The sequence below is a fragment of the Rana temporaria genome, chromosome 5, assembly GCF_905171775.1.
Source record: "Rana temporaria chromosome 5, aRanTem1.1, whole genome shotgun sequence".
Taxonomy (NCBI): Eukaryota; Metazoa; Chordata; class Amphibia; order Anura; family Ranidae; genus Rana; species Rana temporaria.
In genome coordinates this window covers 14,919,944-14,943,454 of record NC_053493.1, presented here as the reverse complement: position 1 = coordinate 14,943,454, position 23,511 = coordinate 14,919,944, and the positions used below count along the sequence as shown (strand labels likewise).

Here is a 23,511-nt window from a genome sequence, read left to right as displayed (position 1 = left end):
AAGGGATGTTTACATTCCTTGTAATAAAAATAAAAGTGATCAAAAAAAATAAATAAAAAAAAAGTGTAAAAAAAAAAAATGAAGTAAAAAAAAAAAATAATAATAATAAAAATGTTTTTTTAAAACGCCCCTGTTTCGGTCGCTCGCGCTTAGAAGCGAACGCGCATGCAAGTCCCGCCCACATATGTAAACACCATTCAAACCCCACATGTGAGGTATCATCGCGTGCGTTAGAGCGTGTGCAACAATTCTAGCACTAGATCCCCTCTGTAACTCAAAAATAGTAACCTGTAAAAAAAAAAAATTAAGTGTCGACTATGGAGATTTTTAAGTACCGAAGTTTGGCGCCATTCCATGAGTGTGCGCAATTTTAAAGCGTGACATGTTAGGTATGTATTTACTCGGCGTAACATCGTCTTTCACATTATACAAAAAAATTGGGCTAACTTTACTGTTTTGTTATTTTTTAATTCATGAAACTGTTTTTTTTTTCCTAAATAAAGTCGTTTGAAAAATTATTGCGCAAATACCGTGCGAGAAAAAAAGTTGCAATGACCGCCATTTTATTCCCCTAGGGTGTCTGCTAAAAAAATATATATATAATGTTTGGGGGTTCTGATTAATTTTCTAGCAAAAAAAATTGTGATTTTTACATAAAGGAGAAAAGTGCCAAAATAGGCCCGGTAACGAAGTGGTTAAAGGATGACAATGAAGAATACAAGTGGCAGCTTCAACACCATGCATGTTTTTTTTTCTGTATTTTCTGAAAGGGCGCCAAAAAGCCATGCATGCTGCATCTTTGGCACACTTTCAGAAAACAGGAAAATATATATAAATTTTTTTTTTTGGGGGGGGTGATGACACCATGTTTTACTGCACCAGGTGATACCAACCCTAGTGATGCCACTGGCAGTAGCACACAGAAAGTGCGCCTTCTGCCAGTTACATGTATTTCTGGCACTGGCCGCCCGATGACAATCCTCGGGTCGGTTGGCACTGTTTTTGCAGAAGAGAAGAAGGGGCCTGGCTGCCCGGGAGAGCAGAGGGAGGAGGATTCTTCTGGGTTCCGGGCCACAGAGGCACTACACGTGATGTCCCTTGACGTTGACGCGCAGTGCCCCTCCTGCCTGCCTGGGGGGGTGCCAGATATAGGATCCACCTCGGGCGCCAAATGCTCTAGGTACGCCCCTGCTAACAAACATCTCAATGATTCAGAGGAGAACTGGGTGAAAGTCTTGTGATCAGACGAGACCAAAATCGAGCTTATAGGCATCAACTCAACTCGCTGGCCCGGATTCAGATAGAGATACGCCGTCGTATCTCTGAGATCCGTCCGTCGTATCTATGCGCCTGATTCATAGAATCGGGTTCCGCATAGATCTCCCTAAGATCCGCCAGGCGTAAGTGACCGTCGGATCTTAGGCTGCAATTCCAGGCCGGCCGCTAGGTGGCGTTTCGTTTTTTGTACGCAACGAATATGCAAATGAAGATTTCCGCCGATTCAGAAACGAACGCCCGCCCGGCGCTTTTTTTTTTTTTTACGTCATTTGCATTCGGCTTTTTCCGGCGGATAGTTACCCCTGCTATATGCGGCGTATCCTATGTTAAGTATGGCCGTCGTTCCCGGGTCGAATTTTGAATTTTTTACGCGGTTTGCGTAAGTCGGTCGCGAATACGGATGGACGTAATTTACGTTCACGTCGAAACCATGACGTCCTAGTGACGTCATTGGGAGCAATGCACGCTGGGAAATTTAGCCGGCGGCGCATGCGCAGTTCGATCGGCGCGGGGACGCGCCTTATTTAAATAGTACACTTCCCCTAGCCGCGGAATTTGAATTCCGCCGGGGGATTTACGATCCGCCGGCGCAACTTTAGAGGCAAGTGCTTTCTGAATACAGCACTTGCCTCAAAAACTTGCGCCGGCGGATCGTAAATCAGATAGGTTACGCGGATCTAAAGATCCGCTAATCTATCTGAATCTAGCCCACTGTGTTTGGAGGAGGAGGAATGCCGCCGCCTATGACCACCAAGAGCATCATCCCCACCGTCATACATGGAGGGGGAAGCATTATGCTTTGGAGATGTTTTTCTGCAAAGAGGACAGGACAACTTCACCACAATGAGACGATGGACGGGGTCAAATCTTGGTTGAGAACCTCCTTCCCTCAGCCAGGGCATTGAAAATGGGTCATGTATTGGTATTGCAGCATGACAATGACCCAAAACACACGGCCAAGGCAACAAAGGAGTGGCTCAAGAAGAAGCACATTAAGGTCCTGGAGTGGCCTAGCCAGTCTCCAGACCTTAATCCCATAGAAAATACGTGGAGGGAGCTGAAGGTTCAAGTTACCAAACGTCAGCCTGGAAACCTTAATGACTTGGAGAGGACAAAATCCCTCCTGAGATGTGTGAAGACCTGGTGGCCAACTACAAGAAACGTCTGACCTCTGTGATTGCCAACAAGGGTTTTGCTACCAAGTACTAAGTCATGTTTTGCGAAGGGGTCAAATACTTGTTTCACTAATTAACCACCTACCATCCGGCTGCCGACTATTTATGGCCACAAGGTGGCTCTAATCTGCCGGGAGGCCGTCAATATACGGCCTCTGTCCGCGCGCCGCTGACGGGGCGCCCGCGCGCCACGTCACACAGGTGCCGATGCGCGTGCCTGGCGGCCACGATGTCCACCAGGCACCCGCAATCGGCAGTCACAGAGCCAGGGACGTGGATCTCTGTGTGTAAACACAGAGATCCACGTCCTGTTAGGGAGAGGAGATCAATGATGTGTCCCTTGTACATAGGGACAACCATCAGTCACCTCCCCCAGTCACTCCCCCCACAGTAAGAATCACCTAGCAGGGAACATATTTAACCCCTTGATCCCCCTTCCTTGCCAGTCACATTTATACAGTAATGAGTGCATTTTTATAGCACTGGTAGCTGTATAAATGTGAATGGTCCCAAAAATGTGTCAAAAGTGTCCGATGTGTCCGCCGTAATATCGCAGTCGTGACAAAAATCGCAGATCGTCAACACTACTAGTAAAAAAAAAAAATATATAAAAAAAAAAAGTAATAATTCTATCCCCTATTTTGTAGGTGTTATAACGTTTGCGCAAACCAATCACTATATGCTTATTGCTTCTTCTTTTTTTTACCAAAAATTTGTAGAAGAATACGTATTGGACTAAACTGAAAAAAAAAAAAAAATGCTTTTTTAAATGGTAAATTTATAATAGCAAAAAGTAAAAAAATATTGTATTTTTTTCAAAATTGACGCTCTATTTTTGTTTATAGCGCAAACAATTAAAACCCGCAGAAGTGATCAAATATCACCAAAAAAAGCTCTATGTGTGGGAAAAAAAGGACGTCAATTTTGTTTGGGAGCCACGTCGCACGACCGCGCAATTGTCATTCAAAGCGTGACAGTGCCAAAAGCTGAAATTTCGTCTGGGCAGGAAGGGGGTATATGTGCCCAGTAAGCAAAGTGGTTAAAATGCAAAACAATTTATATTGATTTTCTGGATATTTTTGTTATTTTGTCTCTCACTGGTAAAATAAACCGACCATTAAAATGATAGACTGATCATTTCTTTGTCAGTGGGGCAAATGTACAAAATCAGCAGGGGATCAAATACCTTTTTTTCCCCTCAGAGCCGGTTCACACTGGGGCGGCACGACTTCAGGGGCGACTCGGCCAGGCGACATGAAGACGACATCTAAGGCGACTTGCAAAATGACTTCTGTATAGAAGTCAATGCAGGTCGCCCCGAGTCGCCCCCGAAGTAGTACAAGAACCTTTTTCTAAGTCGGAGCGACTTGCGTCGCTCCTATTAGAACGGTTCTATTTACTAGAATGGGACGCGACTTGTCAGGCGGCTGCGTCGCCTGACAAGTCGCCCCAGTGTGAACCGGGTCTCACTGTATGTAATGAAAACAGAAACATTTTTATTCATAAATTTCATTGATGAGGAAGGAGGAACCAAGGAAGGAAAAACATAAGCAGAATAAACTTCAAAGTCATATCCTATGGGAAAGACTCACCAAACTCCAGGAATGCGTAGGGCCTGGAGGCCAGGGTGATGGCTGTGCTGTTGTAAGAGGCGGAGAACTCCCAGGCCAGTTCTTCCAGGAAGCTGAATGCCGCGGCGGAGGGGTAAGTACTGGAGCAAACCACCACGGAGGAGATGTCACCTGATGAGAGAAAACTGCGCAGACATAGGAGGGTTACAAATATTGCCCTGAAATTATACACGTCCACCCCAGACCTGCTACTAGTAGGACAACTCTATACTAGACATGGGCACTGGTGAAAATTGTGTTCGTTTTCGTTTCATTCGTTTTTTGTTTTTATTTTTTGGATATATTCGTAACTTCGGAAAAATTTGAATTTGTTATGTTCCATCCGTTTAGAATCGGTATTCGTAAAATTAGAAAGGGGTAGATTCACAGAGGACGATACGCCGTCGTATCTCTGAGTCTGACCGGTCGTATCTATGCGCCTGATTCTTAGAATCAGTTACGCATAGATTTCTATTAGATGCGACCGGCGTAAGTCTCTTACGCCATCGGATCTTAACTGCATATTTACGCTGGCCGCTAGGGGCGTGTACGCTGGTTTATGCCTAGAATATGTAAATCAGCTAGATACGCAAATTCACGAAATGTACGCCCGGCCGACGCAGTACATTTACGCCATTTACGTTAGGCTTTTCCCGGCGTAAAGTTACCCCTGCTATATGAGGCGTATATGCGGCGCGCCAATGTTAAGTATGGCCGTCGTTCCCGCAACGAAATTTGAAAAATGTACGTTGTTTGCGTAAGTCGTCCGTGAATGGGGCTGGACGTCATTTACGTTCACGTCGAAACCAATGACGTCCTTGCGGCGTACTTTGGAGCAATGCACACTGGGAAATTCCACGGACAGCGCATGCGCCGTTCGTGTAAAACGTCAATCACGTCGGGTCAGGGTTAATTTACATAACACACGCCCACCTCTTCACAATTTGAATCAGGCAGGCTTACGCCGGCCTATTTACGCTACGCCGCCGCAACTTTCTTTTAAGAAAACGGCACTTGCCTGTAAAAGTTGCAGAGGCGTAACGTAAATAGGATACGTTACGCCCGCACAAAGAAACGCCATTCTACGTGAATCTACCCCAAAATGTGTAAATTCGAGAATCCGAAATAATAACTAATAATAACAAACTCGTTATGATCGAAATTCATTATTTCGAATAAATTAGTAACTTCGAAAAAATTTGAATTTGCTATGTTCCATTCGTTTAGAATCGGTATTCGTAAATTTGTAAATTCGAGAATCTGAAATAATAACTAACTAACTAATACCAAACTCGTTATGATCGAAATTCGTTATTTCGAATAAATTTGTAACTTCGGAAAAATTCTATTTCGTTACGTTCCATTCGTTTAGATTCGGTATTCGTAAATTCGAAAATTTGTAAATTCGAAAATCAGAAAATAACTAACTAACTAATAATAATAATCGTTATGATCCAAATTCGTTATTTAGAATAAATTTGTAACTTCCGAAAAATTCTAATTCGTTATGTTCCATTCATTTAGATGCAGTATTCGTAAATTTGAAAATTCATAAATTAGAAAATAAGAAAACTTGTAAATTTGAAAATTCGTAAATTTATAAATGAGAAAATTTGGAAATTTGAAAATTTAGAAATGAGAAAATTAGAAAATCGGAAAATTAGAAAATCCAAAATAATAACAAACTAACTAGCTAACTAACTACTAAATTATAGGTATTGGAATTTCCTTTAAATTTTTTCTGTTTATGAACGTAATGAAAACGAATTTATCTGAAGTTACAAATTATCCAAAATAACGAATGCCGTATCTAAATTAATGGAATATCACGAATTAATAATAATAAAACGTTTTTAATTAATATTATTATTTATTATTATTAATTTGTTATGTTCTATTCATTTTGATGCGGCATTCGTTATTTCGAATAGTTAGTAACTTTGGATAAATTCGTATTCGTTACGTTCGCTAAGGCCCCTTTCACACTGGGTGGATCAGTAATGATCCGCCTCTGTGTGTCCGTAAGCTCAGCGGGGATCGCACCGTTGATCCCCGCTGAGCCGTCGGCTGACAGGGCGGTCTCCGCACACTGTCTTTTCTCCGCTGTCCCCTATGGGGGGATCGGATGAACACGGACTGTATGTCTGTGTTCATCCGATCCGATCTGATCCGCAGACGGAAGAAAAAAAATAGGGTTTTCTTCCGTCTGCAAAATCGGATCTTTGCGGAGGCGGACGATTACGGGTGTCAGCGGATGTTCATCCACTGACACCCGCAATCACATAGGGCCAGATTCACAAAAGAGATACGACGGCGTATCTACTGATACGTCGTCGTATCTCTGTTTCTATCTATGCGGCTGATTCACAGAATCAGTTACGCATAGATATCCATAAGATCCGACAGGTGTAATGGACTTACACTGTCGGATCTTAGGATGCAATACCGCGGCCGCCGCTGGGGGCATTTCTCGTCGTAATCCAGCGTCGGGTATGCAAATTAGCACTTACGGAGATCCACAAAGCTTTTTCCCTTCGTTAAGTCGCCGTAAGTGTTCGTTTGCCGTCGCAAAGATAGGGTACCTTTACAAAAGTGTAAAGGTACTCTACCATGCAAAAGTATACCCGTCGTTCCCGCGTCGGTTTTTAATTTTTTTTAAATCTTTTATTTTTCCCGCCGCAACTCTTTTTAACCGGTTGCGATTCACAAAACTCGTCGCAACGTAACTTCGCGCAAAGCACGTCGGGAAAATAGCGTCGGGAGCATGCGCAGTACGTCCGGCACGGGAGCGCGCATAATTTAAATGGGACTCGCCCCATTCGATTGGGCCCGCCTTGCGCGGGACGGATTTAAGTTACACCGCTGCAAATTTCCAGGTAAGTGCTTTGTGGATCGGGCACTAACTTGTGTAATTTGCGGCGGTGTAACTTAAATCAGAAAAGTTACGTTGCGCCCGCTGGCTGTGAATCTGGCCCATAGGGACCAATACGACATACGGTCCGCACGTGTGAAAGGGGCCTAACAGCCAAATTTGAAAGGAAATGCCAATACCTATAATTTAATAGTTAGTAATAGTTATTATTAGTTATTATTATTATTAGTTAGTTAGTTATTGGTTTGGATTTTTGAATTTTCGGATTGTCGTTCTTATGCCAGACGATCAGAAATTCCCACAGCAAAACAGTGGATTTTTTTCCAGCGGATGTTGGGCTCAAACTTGTCTTGCATACACACGGTCGCACAAATGTTGTCGGAAATTCCGAACGCCAAGAACGCGGTGACGTACAACACGTACGACGGCACTAGGAAAGGGAAGTTCAATTCCAGTCGTGTTAGTAGAGGTTTGGTGAGAGACGATTTCGCGCTTTTCAGCCTCGTGCTTTTCAGTCCAAAACAGCGTGATGAATGTGCTATATCTCCATTACGAACGCTAGTTTTACCAGACCGAGCGCTTCCGTCTTGTACTGGATTCAGAGCATGCGTGGAATTTTGTGCGTCGGAATTGTCCACACACGATCGGAATTTACGAGAAGAGATTTTATTGTCGGAAAATTTGAAAACCAGTTCTCAAATTTTTGTTGTCGGAAATTCCGACAGCAAATGTCCGATGGAGCCTACACACGGTTGGAGTTTCCGACAAAAAGCTCACATCAAACATTTGTTGTCGGAAATTCTGACAGTGTGTATGCAGCATTATAGTCGGATTTTCGTTCATTTGAATTTCCAGATTTAAACATTTTCAGGTTTTTAACCACTTAAGGTTAAGGACCTTGCCCCTTTTTGCGATTCGGCACTGCGTCGCTTTACTGACAATTGCGCGGTCGTGCGACGTGGCTCCCAAACAAAATTGGCGTCCTCTTTTTCCCAACAATAGAGCTTTCTTTTGGTGGTATTTTTTTCAAAATTGTTGCTTTATTTTTTTTATAGCGCAAAAAATAAAAACCGCAGAGGTGATCAACACCTCTGCGGTTTTTATTTTTTGCGCTATAAAAAAAAAATAAAGCAACAATTTTGAAAAAAATGCAATATTTTTTACTTTTTGCTATAATAAATATCCCCAAAAAATATATAAAAAAATAAAAAATGTCCTCAGTTTAGGCCGATACGTATTCTTCTACATATTTTTGGTATAAAAAAAAAAATCGCAATTAGTGTTTATCGATTGGTTTGTGCAAAATTTATAGCGTTTACAAAATAGGGGATAGTTTTATGGCATTTTTATTAATAATTTATTTTTCACAACGAAAAGTGCTATAAAAATGCACTGATTACTGTGAAAATGACAATTGCCGTTTAGGAGTTAACCACTAGGGGGCGCTGACGGGGTTAAGTGTGACCTCATATGTGTTTCTAACTGTAAGGGGGCAGGCGGGACGTGTGACGTCAGTGATCGTCTTTCCCTCTATCAGGGAACAGACGATCACTGACACTGCCACAGTGAAGAACGGGGAAGTTTTGTTTACACTCACCTCTCCCCGTTCTTCAGCTCCTGAGACCGTTCGCGGGACACCGGTGGCGCTCGGGTCCGCGGGTTCCGCTGGCGCAGTCACAGAGCTTCGGACCGGGTCGCGAGGGTCGACGGCGTGCTCGCGGCGCTCGCGACCCCACGGCTGGGCTCTTAAAGAGGACGTACAGGTACGCGCTTGTGCCCAGCCGTGTCCTTCTGCCAACGTATATCGGCGTGAAGGGGTCCTTAAGTGGTTAAATTTACGAATTTTTGAATTTACAAATTCTTGAATTTACAAATTTTAGAATTTATGAATTTTTTAATTTACGATTTTTTTGAACTTACGAATTTACAAATTTTTAGAACTTACGAATTTTTGAATTTACAAATTCTTGAATTTACAAATTTTAGAATTTACGAATTTTTGAATTTACGATTTTTTTGAACTTACGAATTTACAAATTTTTAGAACTTACGAATTTTTTGAATTTACAAATTTGTCGAATTTCGGTGAAAAAAAATAATTCAGAATGAAGCGAATTGCACATGTCTACTTTATATCACTGCCAGGAGCAGTTTTAAAGGTAATAGACAGGCCAGGACACTTCACCCTTTCCCTGCCAGAGGAGTTTTTGCATTTTTTTTTCACAAATTTTTAATAAATTTTATATATATATATATATAAGTAATAAAATAAATAAAATTTTTTTTAGGTCTGATGCTTAATTAAAACTCTCAAACACTAACACACACACGGTCGTTTTTTGTGATGAAATAAAACAAAGTTTTTCAAACTTCATTTTAAAAAACGACGTTGCCTACACACCATCGTTTTTTCAAAATGCTCTAGCAAAGCGCAGTTACGTTCAGCACATACGACGGCACTCTATTCCATTCAAGCTCGCGTCATAACTTGCTTCTGAGCATGCGCGGGTTTCAAAACGTCGCTTTAAACGTCGTTTTACCCACACACTATCATTTTAAATGACACAAAAAACAACCTTTTGAAAAACGACGTAAAAAATTGAAGCATGTTCGAATTTTTTTTTTGTCGTTTTTCAGAAGACCTAAAATGTCGTTTTCCCAACACACGGTCATTTTAAATGACGTTTTTAAAAATGTCGGTTTTTTTTCATTACAAAAAACGACCGTCTGTACGCGGCATTAGGCCCGGATTCAGAAAGGAGTTACGACGGCGTATCTCCAGATACACTGTCGTAACTCTGAGTGTGAGGCGTCGCATCTCTGCGCCTGATTCATAGAATCAGATACGCCTCACTGTTGCCTAGATACAAGCGGCGTAAGTCTCCTACGCCGTCGTATCTTGGGGTGCATATTTACGCTGGCCGCTAGGGGCGCTTCTGTAGATTTACGCGTAGAATATGCAAATGAGCTAGATACGCCGATTCAGAAACGTACGTGCGCCCAGCGCATTGATTTACGTCGTTTACGTAAGGCTTAAAGTTACCCCTGCTATATGAGGCGTAGCTAATGTTAAGTATGGACTTTGGGACAGCGTAGAATTTTGCGTCGCTTACATCGTTTGCGTAAGTCGTCCGTGAATGGGGCTGGGAGTAGGTTACGTTCACGTCGACTAAGCATTGAGCGGGCGTGATTTACTTTGAAAATTCAACGTGATACTGAGCATGCGTGCGCATGCGCCGTTCGTTAAGCGCGTAATTTACGTGGGGTCACGAATCATTTACATACAACACGCCCCCTACCAGCCTAGTTTGAATTAGGTTGGGCTTACGCCGGCCTATTTACACTACGCCGCCGTAACTTAGAGCGCAAGTTGTTTCTGAATACGGGACCTGCCGCTCTAAGTTACGGCGGCGTAGTGTATCTGAGATACGATACGGCGCCTAAAGATGGGCATTTAGGGCCAGATTCACAGAAAAAAAAACGTATCTATGAGATACGATTGTCGTATCTATGCGGCTGATTCATAGAATCAGTTACGCATAGATAGCCCTAAGATCCGACAGGTGTAATTGACTTACACCGTCAGATCTTAGGATGCAATTCTAGGCCGGCCGCTAGGTGGCGATTCCATTGCGGTCGGCGTAGAATATGCAAATGACTACTTACGCCGATTCACGAACGTCCGCTTTGCCCGTCAATCTAAATTTACGTCGTTTGCGTAGAGATGTGTCGCGTAAAACTAAGGCTGCCCTCTAGGTGGTCTAACCAATGTTAAGTATGGCCGTCGTTCCCGCGTCGAAATTTTAAAATTCACGTCGTTTGCGTAAGTCGTCCGTGAATGGCGCTGGACGCCATTTACGTTAATGTCGAAACCAATGACGTCCTTGCGACGTCATTTAGCGCAATGCACGTCGGGTAATTTGACGGACGGAGCATGCACAGTACGTTCGGCGCGGGAACGCGCCTAATTTAAATGGTGCCCGCCCCATTTGAATTAGGCGGGCTTGCGCCGAGCGGATTTACGTTACACCACCGCAAGTTTACAGGTAAGAGCTTTGTGAATCAGGCACTTACGCTGTAAACTTGCGGTGCTGTAACGTAAATGGGATACGTTACGCCGCCGCTGCGCAGCGTAAAGGTACCTGAATCTGGCCCTTATTTCTGAATCCGGCCCTAAATGTTTTCTGAAAACAGAAACCCTAGAGAATAAAATAATGGGAGTTCCAGTTGTTGTCACACAATATTGGTGAAACAGGAAACACAAAATGTAAGTAGAAAATACACAAATGCAACAAATTACCCAAAGAGGGGCCAAGATGGCAGATTCCATGTCTGTAAAGAATAGGAGGGTTTAATTCCACATGCCATACTACAGATTAACACTTTATGTGCATTAATGTACCGCAATGGAACAGGCACCTGTTTATGGGCCTTAACTCGAATACTGACTTGCCGGCCCAGATTCTCAAAAGAGATACGACGGCGCATCTCCAGATACGCCGTCATATCTCTGCCTAGCGCCGTCGTATCTATGCGACTGATTCTTAGAATCAGTTACACATAGATATTCATTAGATCCGACAGGCGTAAGTCTCTTACACCGTCGGATCTTAACTGCATTTTTTTTTTTTTTTGCCCGCTAGGTGGCGCTTTCGTCGATTTCCCCGTCGAGTATGCAAATTAGCTAGATACGCGAATTCCCGAACGTACGCGCGGCCCACGCAGTAAAGTTACGACGTTTACGTTAGGCTTTTCCCGGCGTAAAGTTGCCCCTGGGTCTATGAGGCGCAGCCAATGTTAAGCATGGGCGTCGTTCCCGCATTGAAAATTTATAAAATTACGTCGTTTTCGTAAAACGTCCGTGAATGAGCTGGACGTAATTTACGTCCACGTCAAAACCAATGACGTCCATGCGACGTCATTTAGAGCAATGCACGCCGGGAAATTTTAGGGCGGCGCATGCGCAGTTCGTTCGGCACGGGGACGCACTTTAAATGAAACACGCCCCCTACCCGCCGAATTTGAATTCCGCCGGGTGATTTACGCTACGCCGCCGCAACTTTACAGGCAAGTGCTTTGTGAATAAAGCACTTGCCTGAAAAACTTGCGGCGGCGTAACGTAAATCAGATACGTTACGCCCGCCCATTTTTACGCCCATCTACGAGAATCTGGCTCGTCATGTCCACACAAGACCACATGTGTGTGAACCGGCCCTCGTATGACCAGCTGTACTTACTGTATATGAAAGTTGCAGACGTTGGCGGTGCCTCTGGGTGGGCGCTGGGACAGGGTGACGGAAAGTCTCTTTACCCATCTCTTGCACTCCAGAATCTGCATGTTCGGGTGGAAATCGGTGGAGGCAGAGAGAGGGAGGCCATCTTGTAGCCTCACAAGGCAGGCGTAGAGAATCATGGGTATTCACCTTCGTCCCAATCATGAAGTCAGCATCTGGAAACAAGCAGGAGGTTTGTTATAGGGACTCCGATGGGGTCGTATTATGGCACAGGATATAAATATGATTATAATTGTCTGGGGCTCTGTGCCAACACCAGGGCCGATCCGCCCTATAGGCTCACTATGCAAGCTGCTTAGGGCCCCCGCAAAGCTGCGGAGGGCCCCCCAAATTACTAGAGGCCCCGCCTGGTGAGAAGTCATTTTCGGCCCCTCACCCAGCTTCTCAACTCGCTGGCTGCATTGGAGAAGAGGTAAGAAGTCAGCAACCCCCACGTCTCACTTTAATGTAAGATGCAATTTCCGACAGCAGAACACCCCCTCCCCCCGCTTCTCAACTTTAATCTTTAATGTGTTAATGTGACATGTCACTGTGTCACTGTCGGCAGCGCAATCCCCCCCCCCGCTTCTTAACTTTAATGTGACATATCATTTTGCTTAGGGCCCCAGGGAGGTCAGGATCGGCACTGGCCAACACCCAGATACATGTATGGGTCAAGGGCTTATGGAGATCAGGGCCCGATAAATTGTTCAAAAGCCTACCATGCCCCAACCGTAAAATAAAAGTTTATACTCACGCAATAAAAGCATGAGAATGCAAAGCATGTACTTTAATGGTGGAAGGCTCTGGATGAGGCTGGATGTTACTCTGGGAAGTGGGAGAGAGGTTAGGGGTTCCAGAAGGGGTTGGGGGAACTCTGCAGCCCTTTTGGTGGCCCTGTAGGGATGGGGTTTCTGGAGGGGGCTGGGAGAAACTGTGAGCGATGGCGTCTCCCTAGGAGGTGGGAGGCTTTCCAGGGACACTGTGGGAGACTGGAGGGTGCTTCAGGGGCTGAGGGGGAGGGGGGGAATTTTGAAGGTCAGGGGGCAAAGTGGGACACTGTTTGGGAATAAGGCCACTATTGTGGTCAGGAGACTCTGCAGTAGGCTGGGAGGCACTGCGGGGGGCTGGGTGGCACTATGGATGTTTGGAGAATACTGTAGAGGTTGGGGGGTACTGTGGGGGGCTGAGGGGCACTGTGGTCCACAATGGATGGTTGGGTGGCACTATGGGAGGTTAAAGGATCTGCAGCTGGCTCTGCAGCAGACATGTGTGGCCCTGTAGGGGATGAGTTTTCTGGAAAGGGCTGGGGGAAAAATTCGGGGGATGTGGTCTCTGGAGGGGACTGAGAGTCTCTCCAAGAGGCTGATGACTTTGCATGGGCATTGTGGGAGACTGGAGGGCGCCTTAGGGTCTGGGGGGGGGCACTGTGGGAGGTCAGGGGGAAATGTGGGACACTGCTGGAGATAAGGCCACTATTGAGGTCTGGGGACTCCAGACTAGTAGGTTGGGAGGCACTGCAGGGGGATGGGTGGTACTGTGGGAGGTTGGAGACCACTGTCAGGGAGGTTGGGGAGCACTGTGGGGGCTGAGGGGCACTGCGGCTGGCTAAAGGACTAGTAGGAGGGAGGCTGCAGCTCACCACAGTCTGATGGTTGAGAACCATAGATCTAGTCCTGTCCTTTCTCAGATGATATCTCTTGGCATTGGCAATATACATTAATATAAGCTATTCAACAGCAGACTTAGCAGCCCTGTAAGGGATGAGTTGTCTGGTAAGTTCTTGGGAAACTTTAAAATATGGGGTCTTTGGAGGGTACTGGGGTCTCTCTAGGAGGATAGGGACTTTGCAGGGGCACTAAAGGAGACTGGGGTTGGGTGCTACTGTGGAAGGTTAAAGACCACTGTGGAAGTTTGGGGGAATTGTGGGGGCTGAGAGACACTTCAGTCCACTATGGAAGGTTGGGGGCACTATGGGAGTTTAGGGAATCTGCAACTGGCCACGGCCCAGTGGTTGAGAATCACAAATCTAAAGAAGAGTCCCGTCCTTTTTGATGATATCTCTTGGCAATGAACATCAACATACTTACTGGGGCAGATCCACATACATCTGCGTGGGCGCAGCGTATGTGAGATACGCTACGCCGCTGTAACTTACTTTTCTTTTCTTTGAATCCTGAAAGAATTTGCGCCGTAAGTACGGCGGCGTAGTGTATCTCTCGCGGCGTAAGGGAGCGGAATTAAAATTGGGCGGGTAGGGGGCGTGTTTCATTTAAATGAAGCGCGTCCCTGCGCCGAACGAACTGCGCATGCCCCGTCCGTCAAAACTCCCAGGGTGCATTGCTCCAAATGACGTCGCTAGGACGTCATTGTTTTCGACGTGTACTTAAATGGCGTCCAGCCCCATTCACGGACGAATTACGCAAACGATGTAAAATATTTCAAAATTATACACGGGAACGACGGCCATACTTAACATTGAGTACGCCACCAGATAGCAGCTTTAACTATACGCCGGAAAAAGCCGAACGGAAACGACGTAAAAAAATGCGACGGCCGGTCGTACGTTCGTGGATTGTCGGAAATAGCTAATTTGCATACTCGACGCGGATTACGCCACCTAGCGGACGCCAAAAAATTGCATCTAAAATCCGAAGGCGTACGAAGACGTACGCCTGTCGGATCTAACCGAGATGCCGTCGTATCTTGTTTTGAGGATTCAAAACAAGATACAACGCGGGAATTTTGAAATTACGCCGGCGTATCAATAGATACGCCGGCGTACTTTCTTTGTGGATCTACCCCACTGTGTATACACCAATATGGTGGTGGGGGAAAGAGAGTTCTGGAGGGTTAGGGGACTCGAAACTTGGTGGCCTGTAGGGGATGCGTTTTGTAGAGGGGGCAGGGGAAACTGAGGGGACTAGAGGGTCTCCTCAGAAGGTTGGGGTCTTTGCAGGTGAACTTTGGGAGACCGGAGGGTACTACAGGGCCTGGGGGGGCACTATCGGAAGTCAGGCGGTAGTGTGAGATACTATTTGAGATTGGGGCACCAAGGGGGGGCTGGAGGCTCTGCTGGGTGGCAATGTGGGAGGTTGGAGAATGGAGAGTACTATGGAAGGTTTGAGGGCAGCTGGGAGGCACTGTAGGTCGGTTAGGGGATCTGCAGCTGGCTAGAGGCCAGGATTAAGTGCTTGAATGACCTCTCTCCATACTGTAGTGCTACCAGATGGGGGGCGTGTTTAAGCTTATGCAAATACAGACTCTCGGAAAGTCAGTATTTGCATAGGCATTTCTACAGAGAGAGGAGTGATGGGCCATTGCCATGTGTCTACTATACCACAGTTCAAATGATTTGTGATGCCAATACAGGTACACTTTACAAATATTGTAATTTGAAGTTCAGTTCACCACAAAAACTTAATAAAAAATCATTAAAATTGAAATTCGCTTCACCTGAGGCACCCAGGACAGAGAAGGGTCCCGAGTCTTCCAGAAAAAGGTGGGTGGGTTTACGGGATCCTCACGTGACTTCAGCTCCTTTTGCACAGTTTGGTTAAGACACAGAAGGGGGAAGGGACATTCAGATTTTCTTCTCTATATAAAAAAAAAAAAAAAATGTTACAGCAATGACCACTGGATATCCGTAAAATTATTCTGATTGGTCAGTCCATCTATAAAGTGGTATCAAAACCCCAAACCAAAAAAGTAATACAGTGGAACCTTGGCTTACGAGTATAATCCGTTCCAGGAGAAAGCTCGTAATCCAAAGCACTCGCATATTAAAGCAAGTTTCCCCAAAGAAGTCAATGGAAACTAAAATAATTTGTTCCGCATTGACTTCTATGGCATGCAATACCGCATGTGGCCAGAGGTGGGGGTGCCGGAGAGACTCGGAAATACTCGGAAAGGCTCGGGGACAGCTCGGCTGAACTCGAAAAACCTCAGAATGGCTTGGGAACTGAGTATTTCCGAGTTTTTCCGCTTGGCTCCGGCCCCCCCCACCTCTGGTCAAATGTGGTACTGCACACCGCTGTGGCTTGAATCCTGCTTGTTTTGCGAGACAACACTCGCAAACCGAGTCAGGATTTTCCACAAAAAAATGCTCGTATAGCAAAACGATTGTTAACCCCATTACTCGCAAGCCGAAGTTTCACTGTATACTGCAGCTTACTAATCATTAGATGTGGTGGCTACATTCATTTTCTTTTTTTACCCCTCTGTTTTCACCTGGTGATCTGGCCAGTGACACCTGTATTAGAGCGCCCCCACTCTGGATGGGGGAGAACAGGGGGCACCTTTGGACAGCAGCATTGTTAGTCTGGGGGAGGGGAGAGAACTGTTAGATGAACTAGCAGATTTAAATACACTAACAAATTAAAAGCCAAACTCCAGCTCACAGTTTATAAGCAGTTAAAGCTAGACATGTGCACTGCCGAAAAATGTGTTCGTTTTCAATTTCGCTTCATTCGTTTTTTTGTTTTTTGTTTTCGGGTCATTAGTTATGATCAAAATCCGTAAATTTGAAAATTCTTAAATTTGTAAATCTGAAATATCAAAATAATAACTAACTAATAATAACAAACTATTAAATTATAGGTATTGGAATTGCGAATTTATCCGAAGTTACGAATTATCCAAAATAATGAATGCCGCATCTAAACTAATGGAATAAATTAATAATAATAAAAAGTTTTTTATTATTATTATTATTGTTATTTGAAACCAAACCACGGTCAGGTAGACCAACTAAAATTTCAGCCACAACTGCCAGGAAAATTGTTCGGGATGCAAAGAAAAACCCACAAATAACTTAAGGGGAAATACAGGACTCTCTGGCCCAGATTCAGGTAGATCCGCGCAATATTTGCGTGGGCAAAGGGCAGCGATTTTTGCTCTGCGCCCACGCAAATATTTCGATTTGCCTGCGATTCACGGAGCAGTAGCTCCGTAAATTGCGCGGGCGCTATGCTAATTAGCCCTGCGTAAGGGCGCCTAATGTAAATGATCCCGCCGGGGGCGGGAATCATTTAAATTAGGCGCGCTCCCGCGCCGAGCGAACAGCGCATGCTCCGTCGGGAAACTTTCCCGACGTGCATTGCGGCAAATGACGTCGCAAGGACGTCATTTGCTTCTAAGTGAACGTGAATGGCGTCCAGCGCCATTCACGAATCACTTACGTAAATGACGTGAAATTTAAATTTCACGAGCGGGAAGGGCGGCTATACTTTAGCATTGGCTGCTCCTACTATTAGCAGGAGCAGCCTTACGCTAAAGTCGCCGTACGGAAACTCCGTACCTTGCGTGCGCAGGGCCCGCACAACTTTTGTGAATCGGTGGTAGTATGCAATTTGCATACTATACACTGAGCACAATGGCCGCGCCCCCTAGCGGCCAACGCAAGAATGCAGCCTGAGATATGAAGGCATAAGGAGGCTTATGTCTGTCATATCCTAGGCTAGCGATGTTCCTGAATCAGGGGCATTCGCTACGCGGGAGCAAAACAGCTATTGCGCCGCGCAACCTATGGTTGCGCGGGCGCAATGGCTTCTTGAATCTGGGCCTCTGAAAACATGAGGGCCCGGATTCACAAAGACTTACGCCAACGTATCTAATGATACGCCGCGTAAGTCCACGGATGCGCTGTCGTATCTATGCGCCTAATTCACAGTACAAGATACGCCTGAATTTTGGCTTCCTACGACTGACGTAAGTCTCCTACGCCATCGTATATTGGGTGCATATTTACGCTGGGCGCTAGGGGTGCTTCCATTGATTTACGCGTTGAATATGTAAATGAGCGAGATACGCCGATTCACGAACGTACTTGCGCCCGTCGCAGTAAGCTACGCCATTTACGGAAGGCGTACGTCCGGCGTAAAGATAAAACATCTCTATAGGTGGCGCAGCCAATGCAAAGGTATGGACGACGGAACAGCCGTCGGATTTTACGTCGTTTACGTAAGTCGTACGTGAATGGGGCTGGGCGCAGGTTACATTTACGTCGTTGCCATTGAGCCGTCGTATCTTAGGGCGTAAATTCGAAGTGATTCTGCGCATGCGCGCGCATGCGCTGTTCGTTCGGGAATTTATTTACATGGGGTCACGGCTAATTTTAATGCAACACGCCCACTACCTTACTAATTTGAATTAGGCGGGCTTACGCCGGCCCATTTACGCTACGCCGCCGTAACTTAGGAAGCAAGTGCTTTGTAAATACTGGCCCGTATTCAGAGAGCAATTGCGCCTGCGTAACCATAGTTACGCAGCGCAATTGCTTACTTGCGCCGGCGTAACGAATGCTCCTGATTCAGGAACCTCGTTACGCCGACTGCAGCCTAAGATATGCGTGGCATAAGGCTCTTATGCCCGCATATCTTAGGCTGCATTCTTGCGATGGCCGCTAGGTGGCGTTCCCGTTGTGCTCAGCGTATAGTATGCAAATTGCATACTAACGCCGATTCACAACGTTACGCGAGCCCTGCGTACGCAGTTTACGTCGTTTGCGTACGGCGGTTTTCGCGTAAGGCTGCCCCTGCTATTAGCAGGGGCAGCCAATGTTACGTATACCCGTCGTTCCCGCGTCGCGAAATTTGAACTTTACGTAGTTTGCGTAAGTGAATCGAGAATGGCGCTGGACGCCATTCACGTTCACTTTGCAGCAAATGACGTCCTTGCGACGTCATTTGCCGCAATGCACGTCGGGAAAGTTTCCCGACGGAGCATGCGCTCTATGCTCGGAGCGGGAACGCGCCTAATTTAAATGATTCCCGCCCCCTACTGCTCCGTGAATCGCGGGTAGCGCAGAAAATTTGCGGGGGCGCAGGGCAAAAACGTTGCCCTGCGCCTCCGTAAAAAATGTGCAAATGTACCTGAATCTACCCCACTGTACTTGCCTCTCTATGTTACGTCGGTGTAGCGCATATGAGATGCGCTACGCCCGCACAGAGATACGCCGCTCTCTGTGAATCTGGACCGTGGTGTGGCTGTTTCAAGATGCACAATAAGGAGGCACTTGAAGAACGATGGGCTACATGATCGAGTCGCCAGAAGAAAGTCATTACTACACAAATGTCAGAAAGTATCCCGCTTACAATACGTCAAACAGCACAGAGGCAAGACTCAAACCTTCTGCCACAGAGTCATTTGGAGTGATGGGACCAAAATTTAGCTTTTTCGCCACACCCATAAACACTCGTCACAGATGGCGTCCTCCTGGGGCACTTGCCCCCTCAACCCCCCAGGGTATTAAAGCGGAGCTCCACCCAAAAACGGAACTTCCGCTTTAAGTGTTGGTGTTGGCGACCCCCTGACATGGCAAATTTGGGGGTGGGCATTTGTTGGGGGGGCGGGTACCCTGTTATAACACCCAGCTCCCACTTCCTCCCATGACACCGGAAAGGAAGATCACCTCTCCCTCCCTGCAATCTTCTGGGACACATCACAGGTCCCAGAAGATTGCCCGGCCATTCGCAGCGCGCAGAGCGGCTCGCGCAGCGCATGCCCGGCTGTGAAGCCACAGCCGAGCGCTCACAGTTAGGATGCCGGCGCCTCAGAGAGGAGGGGGACCTCCATTATGACAGCCAGACATTATGTTGTTGATAAATATTAAAGACAATACATAGCGGGTTTGTATACTTTTTCTTATTAGGACAAAAAAATATATATAATTTATAATCTTTAAAGGAACACTAAAGGCAGAATTTTTTTTTTAAATAACAAACATGTTATACTTACCTCCGCTGTGCAGTTCGTTTTGCACGGAGTGGCCCCTAATCCTGTCTTCTGGGGTCCCTCGGCGGCTGTCTCGGCTCCTCCTTGCAAAAGTTTTCCACGTTCATGCGAGCTCCCTCGCATGGTGGAAAGCTTTTGCGAGCGCGCTCCCGTGATACAGCGGCGGGCATAGCCGCCGACTGTATAACTCGGCCCCGCCGCCCGATTTGTGATTGACAGCAGCGCCAGCCAATGGCTGCACTGCTATCAATCCGCCCAGCCTAGCCAATCAACGGCCAGGCTGGGAACCGAAGAGGATCACGGGGACGTGTGCGGGACTTTCGAACGGTGAGGTAAGAAAAACGGGGGCTCGGGGGGCGGTGCTGTCAGATGTCTTTTTTTTAAAAAAAATTACCTTTACAACTCCTTTAAGTCAGGTAAATTTTAAATATTGCTTAGTAAATTTTGTAAAAAAAAAATTTAGCCAGCAGGTGGCGCTCTCAGCTACTTTTCGCAAACGTTACGGGTTCTCCCACCGCCTTTGTTTTAAAAAGTCTATTTTCTTGAAAACTGTCTTCTCTATTTAAAAATGTTTCAGAACCGCAAAGAAGAGGATCACAATGAATATTCAGTGGAAAAGAACGCAGTGGTACCCCAAAAGGAAGTAGTATATGGTCCATAGAACAATTAAGCTGTAATGGATATTGCCCCAGGGAGAGGTGGCATCTTATACCATTTTACCAGACCAATAAATCTTAGAACACCACACCCCCGCTCCCTTTTTTTTTTATTCTTCCTTTTTCTCTTCCCTGCCACTTCCATTTTCTCTAGTCTCTACCTTTTCCCCCACTCTTCCATTGTTACTGTCAGTGAAGACTCATGCATGTGGGCAGGCACATGGTTCCTGTAAGCCCTGTTTGTGGGCGTTAAGTGGGTGCGCGAGCACGCGAGCGTGCACACAGGTTTGCGCATGTGCACATTGGTGCCAGACAGGCTATTTAAACTGCACTAGCTGATTGTGTCAGTGTCGTGTGGTCTACTACATTCCTGAAGCATCTGTGTATCTGTTCCTGTATTGCTCTTCTGTTTGCCAACCTGATCTGCTCCTGACTCTGCCTAAACTCTGCCTACTGTCTCTAGCCCCTGGCTTGCCTCTGGACTACGCTTCTGCCTTACCCTTGTGCTCATCTGCCTTATGTTACTGACCAGTATTGCTCTTCTGTTGCCAACCCGATCTGCTCCTGACTTTGCCTAAACTCTGCCTACTCCAGCCCCTTGCTTGCCTCTGGACTGCGCTTCTGCCTTACCCTTCTGCTCATCTGCCTTGTTTGTTACTGACCCCGGCCTGACTCCTGGCTACACTTCTGCCTGTCACCTGTGTCTTATCTGCCTGCTAGTTGCTAACCTGGACTGTCTGACCTTGCCTTGGCTTTTCTTCCTGCACTTGATCCAGTTGTAGCTTTGCCTGACATCAGTTCCTGCTCTTTTGCTAGCGTGTCACCAGCCAGCTGCACCTGCGTATCGTGACGCACGTCAGTATTCTCCAGCAGAAGTCTTATCATGCCACTCTGTGCTCTGGCATTCCTTGTTACTGTACCAGGTAGGGTTGCCAACTCATCCCTTTAAAACAGAACACATATGAATTACACAGGTTCTTTAATGCAAATAAGGCACCAAGTGAGTTTAATTACCTCCTTAAAGCGGGAGTTCACCCATTTGTAAAAAAAAAAAAAAAATCTCCCCTTAGCTTCCTGCTCGTTCGGTCTAGGGGAATCGGCTATTTGTATTAAAATATGAGCAGTACTTACCCGTTTTCGAGATGCATCTTCTTCCGTCGCTTCCGGGTATGGGTCTTCGGGAGCGGGCGTTCCTTCTTGATTGACAGTCTTCCGAAAGGCTTCCGACGGTCGCATCCATCGCGTCACTCGTAGCCGAAAGAAGCCGAACGTCGGTGCGGCTCTATACTGCGCCTGCGCACCGACGTTCGGCTTCTTTCGGAAAATCGTGACGCGATGGATGCGACCGTCGGAAGCCTCTCAGAAGACTGTCAATCAAGAAGGAACGCCCATTCCCGAAGCCCATACCCGGAAGCGACGGAGAGGATGCATCTCGTAAACGGGTAAGTACTGCACATATTTTAAAATAAACAGCCGATTCCCCTAGTAAAAACGAGCAGGAAGCTAAGGGGGAAAAGTGCCCTCTAAGGGTGAACCCCCGCTTTAATCAGCCACAGAACCTGTGTAATTAATATGTGTTCTGTTTTAAAGGGATGAGTTGGCAACCCTAGTACCAGGGCTCCTAAGCCACAGCTGTAAGAGAAGCCTTCCTCTACATATCGGGCTCCATCGCCAGGTACATTACAGTTACACAGTTACACCTTAGGGCAGCATTTCTCAACCAGGGTTCCATGGAACCCTTGGTTTCCCTCAGAGGTTGCCAGGTGTTCCTTGAGCTCTGGCTGATTGACCTGCATAGTGTTTGGGCCACCATCCATGTTTCTGTGTACTACTTAATGTTACAATGTATCTTGTTGCAACTGTTGTCCTAGGTTGACCTGCTGGGTTGGTGGATCTGAGAAGGGAGGGATAACTTGGCTGTTCAGGTCTTTCTGCTCTATAGAGGGTTACAGTACCCTGCAGGTCATACCAGGTGCGGACTGACAATTAATGGGGCCCCCGGGGCAATAAGAGATTATGGGGCCCCCGGACAATAGGGGATTATGGGACCACACAGTATACACACAGACACATACAGTATACATACACTGTATACACACACAGACACCCATTATACATACACACAGAATACACATACACACACTGAAAAGGTACTGGAGAGGCGGGGCAGCTATAATCTTGGGATTTTTTAAAAAACACAGATTTTTTACATACTGTCCCTGGTTTTACTTAGGCTGACAACCCTGATGGGGCCCCCTAGTGGCATGGGGCCCCTCGGGCAGTGCCCGAGTGCCGAATGGTCAGTCTGCCCCTGGGTCATACCATATACATAGGCGCTCATTGATGCCCGGAGAGAGGTCCTGAATATACTGTCAAGATGTAGCTGTTGTGGAAACCCAATCAGGGAATGGCTCTACATGAACTTATGCTGGACTCTTTTTGTCAGGGACCTCGATCAACAGGTGCTCATTTTTATGCACATGTGCAGAGTCATGAGCATAGAAGCCTAGGACGAGCAAGAGCTAAAATGCACATTGGTGCATACATGCGGGCACGTGCGCGTACACGTAGGCGTGCACACGCATCCAAAGATTCTGGTGCCCTGCAGCCTTTTTAAACCAAGAGTCTGCCTGGCCTCAGTGCTGGATTATCTTCAGCTCTGGTTCCTGCGTTCCTGGTTCTAGAAAGTCTGACCCGGCTACGTCTGACACCTCTCTTGGATCACCCCTGCCTGTTATGTCCGCTGCTCTCTTATGTTACTGACCTTGGATTTCTGACTACGTCTCTGCTTCCTGATTTGGTGCCCCACCGCCAGAACATTACCGACTTTTGCCTGTTTCTGACTTGAACCCGATTCTTACCCTGCACCTGCCTGTCTGGTTGCCGCTGAACAAAGCCTGTGACCAGACTCCA

General features: G+C 46.3%; 1 protein-coding gene across 1 annotated transcript in view; it reads right to left on the bottom strand.

The window, feature by feature from the left end:
- SEC22C (SEC22 homolog C, vesicle trafficking protein) overlaps window positions 1–22,415 on the bottom strand; it is a 37,437-nt gene extending 15,022 nt beyond the window's left edge. The window contains exons 1-4 of the mRNA XM_040354279.1: window positions 22,297–22,415; window positions 21,327–21,541; window positions 12,173–12,356; window positions 4,046–4,209 (exon numbers count right to left, since the gene is read on the bottom strand). Of these exons, the coding sequence (XP_040210213.1) occupies window positions 4,046–4,209; window positions 12,173–12,356; window positions 21,327–21,541; window positions 22,297–22,415 (682 nt within the window). The remainder of the gene's footprint in view (window positions 1–4,045; window positions 4,210–12,172; window positions 12,357–21,326; window positions 21,542–22,296) is intronic.
- Between the last annotated feature and the right edge of the window lie 1,096 nt (window positions 22,416–23,511).